Genomic DNA, 19,825 nt, shown 5'->3' with positions numbered 1-19,825 from the left:
GTAGTGCCTGGGAGTTCGCGATGCGCCACTGGTTTGCAGCTTGTGCTGCGACTCTTTTACCAGCTGCATCGAACTTGCGGCTTTCTTTATCTGGGGGTGGTGCATCTCCAGATGTGTGAGAGTTGGCCCTTTTCCTAGCTGCTCCTACAACAACAGAGTCTGGTGGCAGCTGTGTAGTGATGAAAACCGGGTCCGTAGGAGGCGGCTTATACTATTTTTCCACCCTTGGTGTGATTGCCCTACTTTTGACCGGCTCCTTAAATATGTCTTTTGCGTGCCGGAGCATACCAGGGAGCATAGGCAGGCTTTGGTATGAGCTGTGGGTGGAGGAGAGTGTGTTGAACAAGAAATCATCCTCGACCTGTTCTGAGTGGAGGCTTACGTTGTGAAATTGTGCTGCTCTAGCCACCACCTGAGAGTACGCGGTGCTGTCTTCTGGTGGAGATGGCTTTGTAGGGTATGCCTCCGGGCTGTTATCTGACACTGGGGCGTCGTATAGGTCCCATGCGTCCTGATCTTGGTCACCCTGGCTCATGGTGGTGTGAGCTGGGGAGTGTGATGGAGTTTGTGCTGGTGAAACGTTAATCACGGGCGGAGGAGAGGGTGGTGGTGTAACTCTTTTCACCACTTTTGGTTGTGGTGCTTGTTCCGCCTGGAACTCCAACCTTCTCTTTCTCCTAATGGGGGGAAGGGTGCTTATTTTTCCTGTCCCCTGCTGAATGAAGATACGCTTTTGCGTATGGTCCACATCAGTTGCTTGTAGCTCTTCCTCAAACCTATGCTTTTGCATTTGGGAGGTTAGCGAGTGCTCTTCTGTATAAGAGCCTGAAGCTGGGTCGCTTGCAGTTTGTTTCGGCATCGAAACTTTGTCTGCGTGTTTTTTCGGCTCCGAGGTGACTTTTTTCCTTTTCGGGGCCGAAACCTCTCGGCGTCGATCTGTTTCGGTGCCGCTGTCTCGGCGTCGAGCCGTGTCCACACCGGCATCTCGGTGTCGAGGCTTGTCTCCAGCACTTTCTCGGTCCCGAGAAGGCTGCGTGCCGGTGTCTCGACCGGAGTCGGACGATCTCGGCACTGTTTGGGCCTTTTTCGGTGCCGACGGTCGGTCACCGAATTTATGGGTCGAGCCATGGCCTGGTGGCAGTGGCGTCCCCTGGGCCTTGTAAATGTTTCTTTGTGTGGTTTTCGACGTCTTACTCACGGTTTGTGTATCGTCGAATCCTTCGGAGTCTGAGTCTTGGATCGAGAAGGTACCTTCTTCCTCCTGTTCCTCGAACTCCCGTTGGGCTGTCGGTGCGGACGCCATTTGAAGTCTTCTGGCTCGACGGTCTCGGAGTGTTTTTCGGGACCGGAACGCACGACAGGCCTCGCAGGTGTCTTCGCTGTGCTCAGGTGACAGGCACAGGTTGCAGACCAAGTGTTGGTCTGTGTAGGGGTATTTATTGTGGCATTTGGGGCAGAAACGGAACGGGGTCCGTTCCATCGGCGTTCTTCAGCACGCGGTCGGGCCGACCAGGCCCCGACAGAGGATCGAAAAACTACCCCGAAGGGCACCGGAGCTCTTCGATCTTCGATGCGGTGTGGAATCTAAGTACGCCGATCCCGAACGCAACAATACCGACGAAAATCTTCCGAAATTAGCTAATTTTCCGTTCCGAAACTCGGAGCGACAGGAACACGTCCGAACCCGATGGCGGAAAAAAAAAATCGAAGATGGAGTCGACGCCCATGCGCAATGGAGACAAAAGGAGGAGTCACTCGGTCCCGTGACTCGAAAGACTTCTTCGAAGAAAAACAACTTGTAACACTCCGGCCCAACACCAGATGGCGAGCTATTGCAGAACATGCGTATCTACAGCGACAGATGCCATCGAACCATAGGTTTCCACCTACAGCCCACGGAAAACAGCAATCAGTAAACACCTGTAAGATTCTGTCCTGGCTTGTAGTGGGTACCTAAGGTGCTTGCACCTTATACCAGGTCCAGTTCTCCCTTATTAGTGAAATGTAGGCAGTGTTCTAGCAGCTTAGGCTGTCTAGGGGTAGCTGTTGCAGAGCAGCCAAGGCTGAACTAGGAGAGATGCAAAGCCCCTACAATACCACTATAGTTACACAGTACTTATACACAATAAAAGACAATACTCAGTGTTACCAAAAATAAAGGTACTTTATTTTAGTGACACAAGAACAAAAATATCTTAGAGGCAATACTCCTTCTGCAGGTAAGTATTATACACAATGTATACATTTAATAAATTGCAATAGGCCTATGGGCAACACAAACCATATACTAAAATAGTGGAATGAGAATGTCAAATTCTCCCCTAGGCAGGTATAGTGTGTAGAGGGGCACTGGGAGTGTAAGAAAACACCAAAGGTAATTAAAATACCCCACCCCAGAGCCCAGGAAAGCAGGAGTAAAGTTCAGCAAGTTTCCTCAGAACACACTACAAGTTGTGATGAAGAATTGTGCAAGAACCAAGCAAGTGCAAGCTGGACCTGAAGACCTGTGGAGAAAATAGACCAAGTCCAGAAGTCGAAGAAGGGTCCAGGGAGAACAGGAGCCCCTGCCAACCTGGAAGAAGGTGCAAAAGTGGGTTCTCCGGTTGGAAGAAAAGTACAGAAATGCACCAAAGAAGATAGCTGCGGGTTCCTGCTTGGTGCAAGAGATGTCCCATGTAGAGTTGTTGGATGCAGGCTGTTTGCATCGCTGGATTCCTCCAACAAGCCTTGGTTCAAGCAAGTATGCGGTTTGCTTCAAAGAGGAGCTGCCCGGACCTAGGGGGCTCTACTCGGACTGAGGAGACAGAGGGGGCTCTCAACACTTAAGAGAGTCCTCAGAAGACCAGACAGCACCCACGGGAGTCCCAGAACACAGGGACAAAAGAGATGCAAAGTGCGGTCATCGCAGCACTACACCGGAGGATCCCACGCCGCCGGAGAACAACTCAGGAAGCTGTGCATCACAGGATGGAGTGCTGGGGACCTGGGCTACGCTGTGCCCCAAGAACTTTTGGAAGAAGTGCACGGAAGCCCAAGGAGCTCCAGAAGACCCGGTGCACAAGGGTACTGTCGCAGTGCGTGGAGGCAAGCTCTTACCTCCACCAAATTTGGACAACTGGACCTTTGGCCAGTCTGGGTCACTTCGGTCCACCACCTGTGTTCCAGGAATCACGCTTGTCGACAGGAGAGGAGTCCCAGGTACTGGTTGTAATCGCAGAAGGGTTCCTGTTGAAGCAGTGAAGTGACTCCTACACTCCACTGGAGATTCCTTTGGTTCGGCTGGTGCAGGGTGAAGACAGGCAATCCTCAGAGTGTGCACACCTTGGAAACTACAAAAGCTGGCTGGAGCTGATGTTGCAGATCACAGGAGTCGCCCTGGATACTTTGTTGCAGTTATGTGGTTCCTGGAGCAGTCTGCGGTTGATCCGATGGTCTGAAGCTGAAGCAGAGGAGTCCTGGAGGAATCTTGCAAACCGAATCTGAGGAAACACTCAGAGGAGAGACCCTAAATAGCCCTGAGAGAGGGACTGGCTCGCTACCCAGGTATGCATCTATCAGGAGGGGTCTCTGACGTCACCTGCTGGCACTGGCCACTCAGATGTCTCCAGGGGGTCCCCACAACTTGGAATCCAAGATGGATAATGCCAGGGACACTCTGGAGGAGTTCTGGGCACCACCCCTGGGGTGGTGATGGACAGGGGAGTGGTCACTCCCCTTTCCTTTGTCCAGTTTCGCGCCAAAACAGGGACTGGGGGTCCCTTAACTGGTGTAGACTGGATTATGCAAGGAGGGCACCGTTTGTGCCCTTCAAATCATTTTGAGAGGCTCTAGGACATGGGTACTCACAAACATTTTCTCAAGGGCCACAAAGAACTCTCTGTGGCTTGCCAGAGGGCCGCACCTAAACCAGCAGGGAAGGGTTCAGGTGATGAAAGGTGGGAGTAGGGGGATGCGAAGCAGATGCGGACAACAAACCAAGCCTTTGCCAATGCTCTATTCTCATGCACCAAGAATTAAAGTCAAAGCATAAACTTCTCATGTGAAACACAAGAGGAAAAGAGAGACTCATCTGATGGCTGAATTGCAAAATGTGAAACCAGAAAACCTGGTATCTATCCTGGCTTCCCACTTGACCAAATTGTGTGATCCTAGGCAATTGATTAATTTGACTATGCCTCATTTTTCTACATTATCACGAGAGTCCTTGAAATGTACAAGTTCGAGGTGTGTGCTGTACAATACCCTTTCTTGTAGTTTATTTAATAAACTAAAATGTTGTTCCAGTTATATAACAACCAGGACTATGCACCAGGTGCACCTGACAAATTACGCTTCTTTTAATAATGCCACTGATTTCCGAATATGGGCAGCATGATTGTTTCCAAGATCATGTTTGAAAAATATCACTGCTAATAAATGTCTCTCAATGCAGTGCCATCACCAGATGTACTAAGGAAAAACACTCATGCATGTTAATAAAGCACACGTTTTTAAGTTTGCAGAGACGTTTATCATGTCTCTACATGTTTAGTGCAAGATGTCTTTAAAACTAAAGGTGTTCCCAAAGATAAGTTGGCTAGGACACCATCTTTGCTTCTTTCCTATTACTTTAGTTAACCTGTAAATAAATGATGTGCATTTCACGGTTTTCTGAATGTTCCTTCTCTGTCATGTGTACAGCAGCCCAGTGCTGCCATTAACCAGGAGGCCACAACTAAAGGTCAAGAGGGCCGCATGAGGCCCCCTGGCCGTACTTTGAGTATCCCTGCTCTAGGAGGATACCCCTCCCATGCCAATAACACCTATTTCCAATTGGAGCGGGTGTAACACCCCTCTCTTAGGGGAAATGCATTGTTCTGCCTTCCTGGGATTGAGCTGCTCAATCCCCAGGAGGGCAGAACCCTGTCTGTGAGGTGGCAGTAGCTGGGGCTGCAGTGGAAACCTCAGATCTGGTTTGGCAGCACTGGGGGTCCATGGTGGAGCCCCCAGGGTGCATGGGATTGGCCCCCATATACCAGATTTGGATTGGGGGGTCTGGGAAATTGGCCCTGGACAACATGGGGGCACCTTTGCTAGGGTGCCCTCACACTTAGTAACTTTGCACCTAGCTTTCAGTAAATGAAGGGTAGACTTATAGGTGACTTATAAGTTACTTAGTGCAGTGAAAATGGCTGTGAAATAGTGTGTGCACTATTTCACTCAGGCTGCAGTGACAGTCCTGAAGAAAGGTTTGTATGAGCTCCTTATGGGTGGCAAAGGAAATGCTGCAGCCCATAAGGATCTCCTGGAACCCCAATGCCCTGGGTACCTAGGTACCATTTACTAGGAACTTATAGGGGGGGGGGGTCCAGTGTGCTAATCAGAATTGGAAAATTGAGTCACTAAACTATAGTGACAAATTTGATACATACAGAGAGCATAAGCACTGGAGTTCTGGTTAGCAGAACTCCAGTGACACTGTCAAGCATACTGACAACACACATAGGCCACAAACTACGAGCACTGGGGTCCTGGCAGCAGGATCCCAGTGAGACAGTAAAAACACACTGACAAATAGGGTTTAAACTATGAGCACTGGGGTCCTGGTTAGCAGGATCCCAGTGAGACAGTAAAAACACTGACAAACAGGCCAAAAATAGGGGTAACCATGCTAGAAAGATTCTACTTTCTCACAACACCTTACGCGCAAAGCAGCAAAGTCTTAAAAACAGCGCTCATGCCAAAGAGTCTGGATGAGTAACAACAATAAGAATCTTTAGACAGCTCGACAGAAATAGGTACCGTTCACCCTTGGAAAGCGAAAGACTTGGTCGGGAGAAACACTGTGCATTTCTCTGTAAAGTAAAGTTGCACATTTCAAACTTATTACCTTTAAAACAAAGTCGCAGCAGAAACATGACCTTCCACTTAAACTACTGCAAACTGGCTGCCAAAATTATAATCTGTGCCTCGAAATGGGTCCCTTTATATATAAGGCCGTTAGTGGAGAAAAGATGCACAAAGTAACAGGGCCCTGTTAGCTGGCATTCTCCGGTTGCCACCATTTGTGAAAACCAGAGATAAAGTTTTAAAATTACGTCCTACACCGCAGGTTATCTGCTAATCCCTTGTAGTAGTTTTTTTCTTTTTTAATTTACCCCACGACGAGAAAGAGAACAAATAAAAGTGTGGCGCCTGCAAGCTCCTGAGAGCTTCTTGGCACTAGTAAAATAAAAGGCATACATTTACAGATTCTTGGGCAATAAACACAATGGGAAATCCTGTTAAGTATCTAGAAAAACTCCCCCTAGCAAATGTAAAACGTTTGGTAAAGCCCCTTATCCTCTGTCAAACACACACTGACCCTTCCCCAGACCTGCCGGCTCTTGCGAGCCACCGCCGTGGACGTCATGTAGGGGTCGCAGTTGCGACCTCTGACTTGCCCCTTGTGACCCCTGGCACTGCGTTTGGGACCCCTGCCACTGCCTTTGGGACACCCTGGCCTCAGAGGTGGCAAAATCAGTCCCAGTCAATTCTTTATTACACTAATAGTGAATAATATGTTATTATTCACCATTAGTGTAATAAAGAATGAATTACAATTTGCTGCAATATGACCTTCCCTAGCAGCTGAGGTAAGTAAAAAATGATTTTAAATGTATGTTGTGTGCGCGCTTGCGGGTGAAAATGTGCTTATGTGCAAGCAAGTGTGTGTATGTGTAAATGTGTGTATGAGTGACTGAAAGTAAATGTTAAATGGTGTGTGATGTCACCTCCGCTATCCCTGGCATTTTGGTGAATCAACGTTCATGGCCACCTCTGTCGAATGAATTCCTGATGTCCGTGTTTGCAATTTAGGGGGCAAAGTGGAGTTAGCCATTTTGCAGATGAATAGGAAGTGGCCCTAATGAGGCGATTAATGGTAAGGGAGGTGAGAGCCTCCAAAGCAGCATTAAAAATTTGAGGCCTGTCACTCCTGTATGAGCTCACTTCTGTTCTCAAGGAAACAGCGGCAGAGCACAGAAAAGGTGATAAGCCTGGTGGTGTGGCCCATTAAGCTGTGCAGCAGAGAATGGAGAGGAGAAAACCCTCCCTCACCCACAGATGGTCACTGCAGTTAAGGCGCAAGCCACAAAAGGCAATATGTCACTGCCCACACTACCTGCATACTATCACCCAGCTCTCTTGTGGCAGCGAAGAACAGGATACAGTGGTGGAAGAGTTGAGGTGCTAGCAACCGCTGCACCTCCAGACCTCTTAATGGGCAGTTTACAGTGGTTCGAAGGAACAACCAGCACCATTCAAGCCACTGTAACTTGTTTGCTGTATGGCCGAGCCTGTAAACACAAGCACTCAGATGGAGTGCTTGAACACAAAAAAAAAAAAGTAGCCCCAAAAAAAAGAGCAGCGGAAAAATATAAGTACTTGGCCCTTGCTCCTCGGGAGGGTGAAACACAAGAAGAGGGCATAACGAAGACATGCCTTGACATACGGTGACAAAGGAAAAGAGAAGGACACTGAAGCAAACAAATGATGAGATGTTTATGATATAAATAAAATGTCTCGAAGAGACTGCTCATGCACTTTCTATCAGAGACGTAAAAACTGAGCAGATCCTATGGCAAAAAAAGTAAACCGCCACACACTCCCTACCCCCAAAAAAACTCATACTGAAGCTCAGTTACTAACATATTTTTTTTTTGTTTGCAGCACAGGCACATTATCATGGTGTTACTGCAACAAAACATAGTTGTTGTGCTTTGCTTCAAACTAAGAGGAAAACAATTCCAAGGAATGCAGTCCTCCTAGCTTGAGTAATGAATTTATTAAGACACTTCCCAGTTATCAAAATAAAAGCACACGAAAATATGAACATGAGCATTTAACTTTAATGCAGTAAAACATGTTTAAATGCTAAAATACTCACAGCAGTTAAACAATGTCAGGCATAAAAAGTACAAAGCATCAACAATGAATATGTATGCAGCGAACATATATATATATATATATATATATATATATATATAAAAATCGCCCCAACACCAACAATTGTCAAACAATTCGTTGCACTCCAGGAGAGTTTTATTGCTTCTATCAAAAGGACTGTAAAAGGACACCACCAACGCATTTCAACCTCTCGGTCTTGATCACAGTTTATAAAGAAAACCTTCCCATGAGTCTCTATTTATAGTTCATTTTCCTACAACCACCCAAGTGCACACTGTGACAGGCAGTCACCCTAAAAAAATCTAGTGACAATCAAAACATGATAAAAACCCTGCTTAAGCTTTTCTAATATTATTGAACATCCAAACTATAATTATATGATAAAATACGGAAATATGTGTAATGCCAACAGAGATTAGTAATACTAATAATAGTAATTTACATATATAGAGAAACGGATAATATGTGTATTCAATTAGTGGGATAACTGTTCCCGTATCTCTCACAAGTAAAGGATATTGGACTAATAGTTGTATCTCATACATTAATACATTAATGAAAGGTACTTGCGTTGTGAGAGTAATAGTATTAGCCAAGTTCCCGGGACATTTTTCTTCCTTATGTCTATCAATCTGCTGTTTATACTTGGTATAGTTCTCAAAACCACATAATCATTATCTCACACGTATTTATCATCCTCTATATATTTGAGGACTAATGTAAACATAATACTCACCTTAATACATGTGAATACATTCGGTCTCTATACCTTCAGCCTTTTTTCCATCATAAGATTGACCTAGTGTCTATTACCTCATAACCATTCAGTACCTATTGTCCTTTGATAATATCACTTCCTAAGATGGCCACCAATTACACTGATTGCTTTTATAACCACAACCCGTACCCCAATGTATATAGTTTGTCCCACATAAGTGATAATGAAGTTCTTCATCGCCATTAAGTCCCCTCGGAATCTTTGTTTTAAGTTGTACTATCAGTCTAGATTCCAAACGTCTCAGCCTGAGCTCACGATTCCCTCCTCTTTCATTATGCTCAATGGTCGCGATCCCAAAGAACTTCATGTTTGTCCAGCTTTTATTTTCATGTGTATGTAGATGTTTTACTATAGCATAGCTTACATCCTTATTTTGCATGGCTCTAATGTGTTCAAGTATATGTTTTTTTAAAGAACAGATTGTACTCCCCACGTAACGAAGACCACAGTCACATTCAATTATATATACTACATGAGTAGTATCACATGTGATTCTCTTTGTGATTCTTATAAATTTTCCTTTGGAATCTGGATATTCTCTTGTATTCACACCCATCCGACAGACCTTACATTTGCCACAACATATAAAGCCTATTGTCTGAGTCTGTAACCAATTCAAAGGTTTGGTTAGCTGAACGAGATTATTCACCAGAAGATCTTGTATAGATGATACCTTCCTATATGTTACCATAGGTCTTTCCCCAACAAGTTTTCCAATGCCGGGATCTTTCCTTATAATATCCCAGTACTTATTGAGTATCTTCAGAATCAAATGATTTTCTTTGCTATATGTCATAATCTTTTGAGAACAATAAGATTGAAACTACACTACATCGTAAAGCTACCTCTACAAACAGTATATTACATGAAGATAGTTTCCACCCGACATCTCTGAAGAAAAGCATACCGTATGGAGTTTATCAGGATCAAACGTAACTGCTCTACAGAACATGAAATGGAATCGAAATTCAGAGAAACCCGACAAAGATGTATACAAAGGAAATACAAATTGAAAGATATAGGGGGTGATTTTAACCTTGGCGGACGGCGGAGGCCGTCCGCCAAGGTACCGCCGTGAAATGACCGCGGCGGCCATTTAAACATTTCCGCTGGGCCGGTGTAGTTGCAGGGGTGCGACGGGTGCAGTTGCACCCGTCGCGTATTGCAGACACTGAAATACTTTGCGGGGCCCTCTTACGGGGGCCCCTGCAGTGCCCATGCCATTGGCATGGGCACTGCAGGGGCCCCCAGGGGCCCCGCGGCACCCCCTACCGCCATCCTGTTCATGGCGGCGCTCCGCCGCCATGGAGGATTCAATGGGGCAGCGGTAAACCGGCGGGAGACCGCCGGTTTACCCTTTCTGACCGCGGCTGAACCGCCGCGGTCAGAATGCCCTCGGGAGCACCGCCAGCCTGTTGGCGGTGCTCCCGTGGTCGGTGACCCTGGCGGTCACCGGCCGCCAGGGTCAGAATGACCCCCATAAACTTGGGAGAATGTAAAGCCAGATCTAAAACGAGAGATTAAATTTTGAACGAATCCAAAGGACAATAAAGATTCCATTATAAGAATGATTATGACATATAGCAAAGAAAATAATTGGTTAAATACAGATAGCATTACAATGAAATAGAAGGGAATTCAGTGTTAGTACAGACTCACCTACAATATTCAGAACTGATAAAAAATGAATGTATCCATGACAAAACTCAAAATAAAATAATTTCAAAGCTGCCCTTAATGCAAAAACGTAGTGTGATGCAAAACTTTGTGTCTGTGATGTCTATAGTATTCCTAATAACATAAATGCTAAGGCTGGTACCTGACGTGGGAAAATGAATGGCCAAAACACACTCGTCTGTATCAGCCTTGCGCGTTCGGTTTGACATGTGTTCCTAGCCCTAACTGTGAACTGCCTTTTACGGACTTTTCCGTAAGAACACGAGAACCAGTTCCTTAATGGAATTCAGGGCAATGGTCACAACAAAGCAAACATTCTCAGAACTCTAGTTTGTATTTTGCCCAGGAAGAATTGGCTTGCAGAACAGTCCCTTTATACCGCTGCATGAACGTGCGAATTTAAGAAACTGTTTATTTTACATCATCCTCAGAACATCTCTCTTTTAGAAAAGGTTAATTATACAACCTGGCTGTAATCCAAGTCTCGCCGAGATCCTTTGCATAGTTCTGGTCAAAATGATCCAAAATAAATCGGCAAATCTGCTTTTGAAGCTTTCCCATTCGACTCAGTTCTTGTCTGAAACAAAAATAGCAGTATTTTTAAAAGATGGGAACCAGAATGGAATTCAGAAGTATGTTTGTTCTTTGAGTCCAAAGCAAGAAAGTACTTAAAAATACATTTTGGGTTCGACTGAACAGATTATGTCCAATGTGATTTATTAATCATCACAATGATCCTTCATTAGTGCAGCACGTTGGTGTGGATCAGGGCCCCAGGGTGGTGGGGGTGGGGTTTGGGTACCCTCAACACTTCAATTATGGCTATCTTCAACACTTCCTTGCTCCAATAGTGGCTCATGGAACCCCTACTACGATACTGATCTTAGTCACTAAAATATTAGGGCAAAACAATAATTTGGGGCAAAGAACAAATAATAAGTTGACAAACATGTCAAGAATAAGTAATTATAGCCCAATCGTGTGATTAAGACAAAACAACACATTCAAAACACCTTCTTACACTATAAGGAGACTGCCAAAGAGGAAGATTTTTCTACCAGTACAAAATATTGGTATTTGTGCTCCAATATAACCACGTCTGTATCCAATTAGCTAAACAATTAATAAATAGCAAAAGACATAACACAGTGAGCAGATGCCAAACCAAACACTGCACACCTAGGCACAGCGCTGTTCAGAGCGCTCTCTCCTTCTCAAAAAATATTTCCTCTCCCTCTGGCCAGTGGCAAAAGGGCAGGCACACATGCCATGGCAGTGATATATAAAGCAACATTCATTTACTACAAAGTCTACAAATGTCTTATAAATATACATGGGAACTGTGGTAAAGGATACGTAAACGCCATATCTTCATTTTAAAGATGGTTTAATATGCCAGTAAATTGGTTGTGACCTCTACCTCAGCCAGCTCCTTACAACTTCTCCGGGAGAATGCCACGGCTTCCATGACAACACTCACAGATTTTTTTTATTAACGGCACATCACATTACAATATATCCTCCTCCTTTCCTACAGCAACATAAGTACACAACATTAAGAAAGCAAAATAATTTGATATAAAACAAAGAAGAAAAAAAACCAAGGTATTAATTATGGTTACACCTGGTTTGTAAACATAATTAACCTACAAAATCTTGTAGATACAAGGGAGGCCACCTTTGCCATTGAACTCTTGCTAAACTTAAACTAGACGTATTATCTTCTATAGACACAGTATTCTCACTCCTTTTGTTCCCTACATCTGAAAAGCACCCTTTGTTTAAACTTTGAACAACCTCAGAATTAGGTAAAACAACCTCAGAATTAGGTAGAACAACCTCAGTATTGGGCTGAACAACCTCAGAATTTTGAGAAGATAAAATTATGTCTACGTCTTCCATCATTATGAACCCATCACATCCACCCTCTTGTGTACCGAATTTACACCCAGGGTTCTCTTTACCGAATATTACTATTCTTCTGAAATTCCATTATCATTTTTTAATACAACATGCCACTTATGAACCTCTTTAACTTGAAAAGGCCCCCGAAGCTTGTTTAATCCTCCAGAATTACGTCCAGATTTTGTTTTTACCCAATCCCCAGGCACAATTTGTTTTTGTTCTCCCTGTCTACATTTGACACTCCTGTACTCCTCCATTCCCTCTTAGCAAAGCTTTCAACCAAGACGGTGTCAATTTACTGCTAGGTTTTCGACCACACATCAACCAAAAAGGTGAAGAAGTCACCATGTTATTTTCCGCCGTCCGATACGCCCACACCAAATCACTCACAACTTTTCTCACACAGTTTATTCGCTAAAGCTAGTTGAATGGCACTCTTAATCATTCTGTTAGCCCTTTCTACAATACCATTGCCTTGGAAATTGTAAAGAGCAGTACGTGAATGTTTCACCCCACTCTCGCTTAAAAACTGCTTCATCTGAAGCGAAGTAAGTTGTGTACCGCTGTCATACATTCCGGATATCCCTCCTCACTAAAGATTTCAGTTAAGACTTTTATTGTGGATGTGGTTGTCACTTCCGCCATAAACTTCACAATCAGCCACTTAGTATTGACATCAACTAAGACAAAAGCAAATCTCTGATTATAATTAACTCCTGCATTCGGACCAATAAAGTCTCCACACACCGTGTGCCATGCTTTACCTGGAAACTGTATGTTCCCACACAAGGTTTGCTTGCCCACTGTCAATCTTTTCTCAATTTCATTGTACTCTAAACACCTTTCTACCCAATTCACCACATCGGCATCTATTCCCGGCCACCAAAATTCTGCTCAAAGATGACCTTCATGAGCAACATAAAATAGTTTTTTCCTAACACCATCGGTGGTATCAGCCTATCACCTCGTACCAAAATATTGTCACATAATATAGACAATTCATCCGTCACTTTCCCAAATGTCCTTAGAGCTTGGGCAGCATATTGTCTCTTCTTCCTCCTTTCAAGATAATTTTGAATACTCCTTTCAACACTTCATCTTGTGACATACCATCTTCCCACTCTTCCTTACTCACAGCCCCCAATGTCCACTGTACTACATCACAAACACTTGCAACAGCTCCTTCGCTCTCACACCTTCTTACAGCCTCTTGGTCAACTGATTTCCAATCTAAAGGCAGGTGTGATAGACAGTCTGCCTGAACATTCTTCTAACCAGGTATGTATTGCAAAACAGGTATATTCTTGCAACCTTGCTTCTAATCGAGCCAGCCTAGATTAACCCTTGCCAGCTCCTCCCGAAGATAACATTTTCATCAAAGGTTTTTTGTCAGAACGTAACATCACTTGAGTTCCCTTTATCAATATTCTAAAATATTCCATACCCCATGCAGCCGCCAACGCTTCTGTTTCGATGACAGAATAATTGCGCTCAGTGTTTGTCAAGGAATGAGAAACAAATACACCTGTTTTTTCACCAGTTTAATTAATTGGCGAAAGAACAGCTCCTATATCACACACACGTGCATCCACAGTAACCACAGATTTTCTTTTCCCGTATCAAAAGAAGTCAACATGCCTGCATCACACACTTCTTTCTTAATGTCTTCAAAACTTCATTGCTGTATACTGGACCAAGAAAATTTTGCACTTTTTCTTAACAATACTTTGAGATTTTCAGTTCTGGAGGCAAAAATCTTCACATATTTAGAGTAATATTCAATCATCCCTAACAAGAGCTCGGCTGATCTTTGTCCTGATGTGGTGGGGCTAACTTTAAAGCATCTAATAAGTTTTTTTTTAGGTTTGATACCTTCTGCTGACAGAGTATGACCAAGATATTCAATTTCCCTAACCAAAAATACACATTTCTCTTTTCTCCAAGTTAAACCAGCTTCTGAAATTCTGTTGAATACTTGTTTCAATGTGAAATTGTGACTTCCACTGTATCCCCAAAAAGTAAAATGTCATCTTGAAAATAAATGACATTCTTTAAATCACAGAAAACATCTGTATTTACTCTTTGGAAATCACTTGCAGCTGAGCATAACCCAAAAGGCATTCTGGTAAATTGAAAGTGCCTTCCATGGTTATGAACGCTGTGAGAGGTTTGGAGTCGTCATGCAACCTGATTTGGTGATAAGCGTGCCACAAAACCAACTTAGTAAAAAAATGTCCACCTTTTGACAAAGTAAAAAGCTCATTTATATTAGGGAGTGGAAAATTATCTGCAATCACACTTTGATTCAGACTTCTCCAGTCAACACAAAATCTCAAATTGCCATCAGCCTTACGAGTTATAACTACTGTAGCTATCAAATTCGAAGTCTCTACTGGTTCTATTACACCACTCTTCAACATTTCTTGCAAAAGTTTGTTAACTTCTTCTCTAACCATAATAGGTATTCTTCTAACTTTGTGTTGAATAGGAATTGCCCCTTGTTTCAATCTGATTTTGTGCGAGTACCCCTTTAGCTCTCCCATCTCATCACGAAAGACCTTATCTGCACCTCTGATAGTATCTTCCACCGTCACTTCCTGTACTACCATGATGGGATCAGACACATGTGGATTTATTACAGTATGTAAATCATATTGATGAACCCATCCAAGAATCGGTGGACCAGTCTCTGCAACATATACTTTCCCTCTTATTTTTATTTTTCCAAACGTGATGTCAGTAAACATATACCTTATGATATTAATTTCCTCACAGTGATAGCCACCAGGGTTGATGTCTTTCGGTAATAACCTGACATTTGGCCATTCAGTTGTAAAAAAAATTGTTTGGAATAATAGTATATAACGACCCTGAGTCAACCATAAGGTGAATCACCTTTCCCCGTACAAGAAATTCCGCTGTTGGCATTTGTCTCCTGTTTTCCTGTTTCTCTACAATTAACACCCTATCTGTATTTAAACTCAAGGTTTCGTTGAGATCATCTGACAGCACTGCCACTTTTGTTTTTGCTAAACAACGACACATCCTTGCAAAATGTCCTTTTTGTCCACACTTCCTACACTCTTTTCCAATTGCGAAGCAGTTCTTTGCCCCTGTACCATGACTAAAACTGCCATATTTGTTACACATCTTATTGTTCATCTTCATAAACTGACCCATTTTGTACACTTAACTCACCACTGTTCCCCATTTGTGACTTACAACTGCATTATCTGCATGCTGTTGAACAAACGTCACTTCAGTCTTTGCTTCCCTCTTGTCCATCTCCCTCACACAATATTCAGATTCCTCAACTACTTTTGCAATTCTTTTGAAGTAGGATTCTTCGCAGCCCACAATCTCTCTTGTATTTTGCGACTTCTACACTGCACGATCAACTGGTCACGTATCATCTCATCAGTCATAGAACCAAATTGGCAAATTCTCTCAATCTAGTAACAAAATCATCTATTGACTCTCCTGCCCGTTGTGGCTGGGTATAAAATGTATGACGCCTTATTACTATATTTCAACCTTTTGCAAACCTGATATCCATTTTTTTCCGTGCTTCAACATAAACATCCATGTCAGGTTGCTCTTCCTGAATGGGTAATGCAGGTAGGTATTTAAAAATATGCTGTCCTTTCCCTAATGCACTCAGCAAAATGTCTCTTTTTCGGTTGGGAGGAAAACTATGGCCACCCACTGCTTTTAGGTAATTATCAAACATGTCCACCCTTTCTTCCCATTCAACAGACGGCTCCCCGGTTGAGGTAGGAATTGAGGTGGTGCTGTAATAGAGTGTATATCAATCTTGTATACAGAGTAATACAATCAAAACAACTTGAGAAAATAAAAAAAATAAAAAACAAAGATAAATCTCAACTACTACTTCAGTTCTGTTCCCAACAATACACTGATATTACTAGTAATTCATAACCACTCCCACAGCACAACCACATATGAACCTTCCCTTAAACAACGATAGAGTAACAGGAAGTGTTCATTAGTACCACAGTCCATGCACAGTTCAGTTAAACCACCTTATAACGTATGCTCCCACAGTACACTCCAGTAGGGCCTTTTCTCTAAGCTTCCCCTTCAGTAGGGCCTTTCCTCTAAGCATCAATTGTTCCCCTGGAAGTGTTTCCTTGTTCCACTTTTAAGTTCCAATAGCTGTTGCAGTGGCGTAGAGAAGATCTTTATGAGCAGATTGCAGGTAATGTTTATTTCTTTACCACGCTGAATTAGCCGCTCCACAATTAAAATACGCCAACCCTATGTGCACGCGACTTCAACAAGAAATTTAAATGTACTGATTGAGTTACGTGCAATGATGAACGTAGTTGCTCCTCACACTGAAATAAGCACTGCTAATTACCCCACCTATTACATCACTCATGACATCTTTTATCAGATCATCGATAATATGACTGCAACACTTGCAGTGAAATTATTGATCAGAAAACTGTGCACTATGGGGTGCGAGTTATAGTTACTTTAGGGCATGAGCTATAGTTACTTGAGATAACTATAACTGCTGAATTGCAAAGTTGTGTGTGTGTGTGTGTGTGTAAAACGTCGCTGTAACCTTTGTGCACATACCCACACATATTACAGTCAATTAAAATTACTTATATTAAAATTACAGAGTTGTTAAGCAAGTGAGAAGATGGGTAGGCTGAGTAAACATGGGGAAATGGGATGCTGTATTTAATGCAGACATCTCTCTGTCATTATCCCTTTTAAAAATACATTATGCCACAAATTACTAGAATCCATACCTTCTATCGTATTTGTAACTCGCTGGTTTCATACCTACAGTAACATCTCAATCATCATTTACTTCAGTCTGATCCTCAGGAAGGACTTCAAACTAAACAGCCAATTTTTCAACAAAATGGTGTTCAGGAGTGCCTCACTTTTGTCCTGATATCAGTATGTTGGTATTACAGCTGTTCATTAGAACTCTGTATTGACACTGCAGTTGATAATTGGGGACTGATGTTAGCGGTCTCGTTGTTCACTAGAATAATGTGGGAGGCTGCAGTAAAACACTGAGAAATCAACTGAAGTGCATGTTGTGCTCAGAATATCAGGCTTTATTTTGACATGGCCGAGGAAGATTCCAGTATAGGGTTAGCATTTTTCACAGTGTGAAATCACCTTAGAACACACCAGAATTCCTAAATACATACGCTGTAATGGCAAATGACCAAAAAGCCATATGAAGGGAGAAGAGAGTCCCTTTTTACTATCAAACATCATGCAACAGCTAATTAACTCGTTTTTACAGAAGTTTTAAGTGACAATTCTGATGTGATTGACATGGTTAAGACAGTGTTGCAGAAACGCGCTGTCAGAATCAAAGAAATAAATTTCCAACCTGCGAGTGCCCCGACTGGTTCTGTGGGGAGCCAACTGTTTTAAATTGTTTCCGCGAGTCCACATCTCATGACGGAGGCATCAGTTGAAGAGTCCAGCAGAGCTTTGTGGCATTGTGAATGGGAATTGTTAATACACTGCCAGAACCACTGTGTCTGCATTGGTACATGATCTGCAGTGAGAGAATGGAACATTACTAAATGGATAGATGGAAGTCACTGAGACGGACATCAACGGAAACGTTACCAAATAGCAGAAAGTTATGCGGTTAAACAAGATGGAATAAATGATACTAATGAATGGAAAATGTCATTTTTTTGGAGGAGAGAATGAGAAATGACCTATTTGGCGTACTTTCCAACTATTGAATGATTGTTCTACCCTCAATGTGAGAGGATACAACTTGTGATGTATAAATAAATATATGGGCATCAGCATTGGGACCAAAATCAATGGTGTAATACATATTCTGTAGTGGCGTTTGACCAACAAGCCACGTGAAGAGAGAACGGAGAGTTCTTTTTCACTATCATTCATCATGATGTGACAGCTCATTAATATCGAAAGCAGCTTTAAGTGACAATTCTGATGTAATTGACATGACACTATTAAGGCAGTGTTGCCTAAATGCGTCGTCAGAATCACAGAAATAAATTCAAGGTTATAGCCCGCGAGTGCCCCAACTGGTTCCGTGTGGAGGTAAGTGTTTCAAATTGTTGCTGTGAGTCCAGATTGCACTATGGAGGCACCCGCTGAGGAGTTCGTCAGAGCTTTGTGCCATTGTGAATGGGAATTCCTAAAATGAGTATAACACCATCAACAAATGATTTATACTGTGACTAAAATCTGATATTACCCTTCATATGTGTTTTTTTCTATGACCTACAAAAACAAGCTTTCACTACAATGCATTTCAATTAGGACCATGACTCAGGGTCCTGTAATGGCTGCCACATTACGTTGCCCATGTTGTTGCCAACCAATCAAGGAGGTTCTCTTGGGAGCCTCTCCTCACCACCACTCAGGATCCGGGTAAAAATAAGGAGAAAAAAAAATCTGATATATTTCTGTTTCAATAGTTTATCCACCAGTAGATGTCTAGGTACTTGCCCATGTTAAATAGTGGATGTTTACTTACAGACCTTCACTGAAGATTTTGAGGCAATGTTGAATAATGTTGAAGGTAGGGGTGAAACAAACAGAGGTGGTTTAACTCACTTTGGGATTGTACGTTAGCTCTAAGGTTGTACGCCATTAAGCTCATCTCAGGAATGACTGTAGTGCATTTTACCAAGATGTGGAGGGCTGTCTATAGAGTCTGGCAGAAGGAGTCTTATCAGTGGCAAATGCATACCTGTCAACCTCATGACTTAAAATTGGGATCATATGAAGATTTCAACTGAGTGATCTCATTAAGGTAAATATAGTACAAACTCTTTAATGGCAGATGTTCAAGGTTTAAAAAGAAGGGGTCACCTAATTAAAGTCAATGGGGTAATTTTATTAGGTGGGATAATACAGTATTAAAAAGAGGGTACCAGCCATGAAATGTGGGTGATTTGACAGATAAGTTACATGTCCAACATGAGGTCAAAGGTTAGGCACACCTCGAAACATCTACTCTGTTCCACTAGCTAATGGTATGTCAGAATTTATCAAGGCAAGCTATTTTTATGGCATACTCCCCTGTTCTCGTGAGACGTCTCGAGCTGGCAAACAACAGGTGTTCAGAAAGTGGATGAGCAAAAACAGGTGCCTTTAAATTTTGTTTTTATCTTGTCACATTTGCTGTGAGTTTAAAGACAGGTTAGATGTCAGTATAAGCCTTCTTGTTCCTTGGTTTTATACTGGAGATTTGTGTTTACTTTTCTTTCTTTGATTGCAAAGTTAGAGGATTGTACAGAGTGAATTGTCTAACACTTATACTGGAGTACAAAGGGAATTAAATGAAAGGCTAGAAGTCATTACATTTGGTTGTAAATGAGATGTGCATACATTTCAAAATAGATCAGCAGTTAGGCAAACACATTTTTTATAATTCTGAAGTGTGATGGAAACAAAGATTTTAATAGAATCAAAACAAATCAGAACACTTTATTTAGTGATATAGAAATTATAAATATTTGCTGAAACCCGATTACCACACACTACTGT

The 19,825-nt window shown here is 42.6% G+C and overlaps 1 protein-coding gene across 3 annotated transcripts in view; it reads right to left on the bottom strand.

Annotated features, from left to right (window-relative positions):
• The window catches only part of NSUN3 (NOP2/Sun RNA methyltransferase 3), a 141,258-nt gene that overhangs the window by 70,894 nt on the left and 50,539 nt on the right, over nucleotides 1–19,825 (bottom strand). For 2 of the 3 annotated variants that reach the window (XM_069204931.1, XM_069204932.1), the window contains 2 exons: nucleotides 17,673–17,843; nucleotides 10,848–10,958 (listed from right to left, as the gene is read on the bottom strand). In XM_069204931.1, the coding sequence (XP_069061032.1) occupies nucleotides 10,848–10,958; nucleotides 17,673–17,737 (176 nt within the window). In that variant the 5' untranslated portion in view covers nucleotides 17,738–17,843. The remainder of the gene's footprint in view (nucleotides 1–10,847; nucleotides 10,959–17,672; nucleotides 17,844–19,825) is intronic. The other variant, XM_069204933.1, reaches the window with a different exon arrangement.

Source organism: Pleurodeles waltl, chromosome 8 (genome assembly GCF_031143425.1).
Source record: "Pleurodeles waltl isolate 20211129_DDA chromosome 8, aPleWal1.hap1.20221129, whole genome shotgun sequence".
NCBI classification, from domain to species: Eukaryota; Metazoa; Chordata; class Amphibia; order Caudata; family Salamandridae; genus Pleurodeles; species Pleurodeles waltl.
The sequence above is the reverse complement of the archived record's forward strand: the minus strand, read 5'-3'. Positions and strand labels throughout refer to the sequence as shown.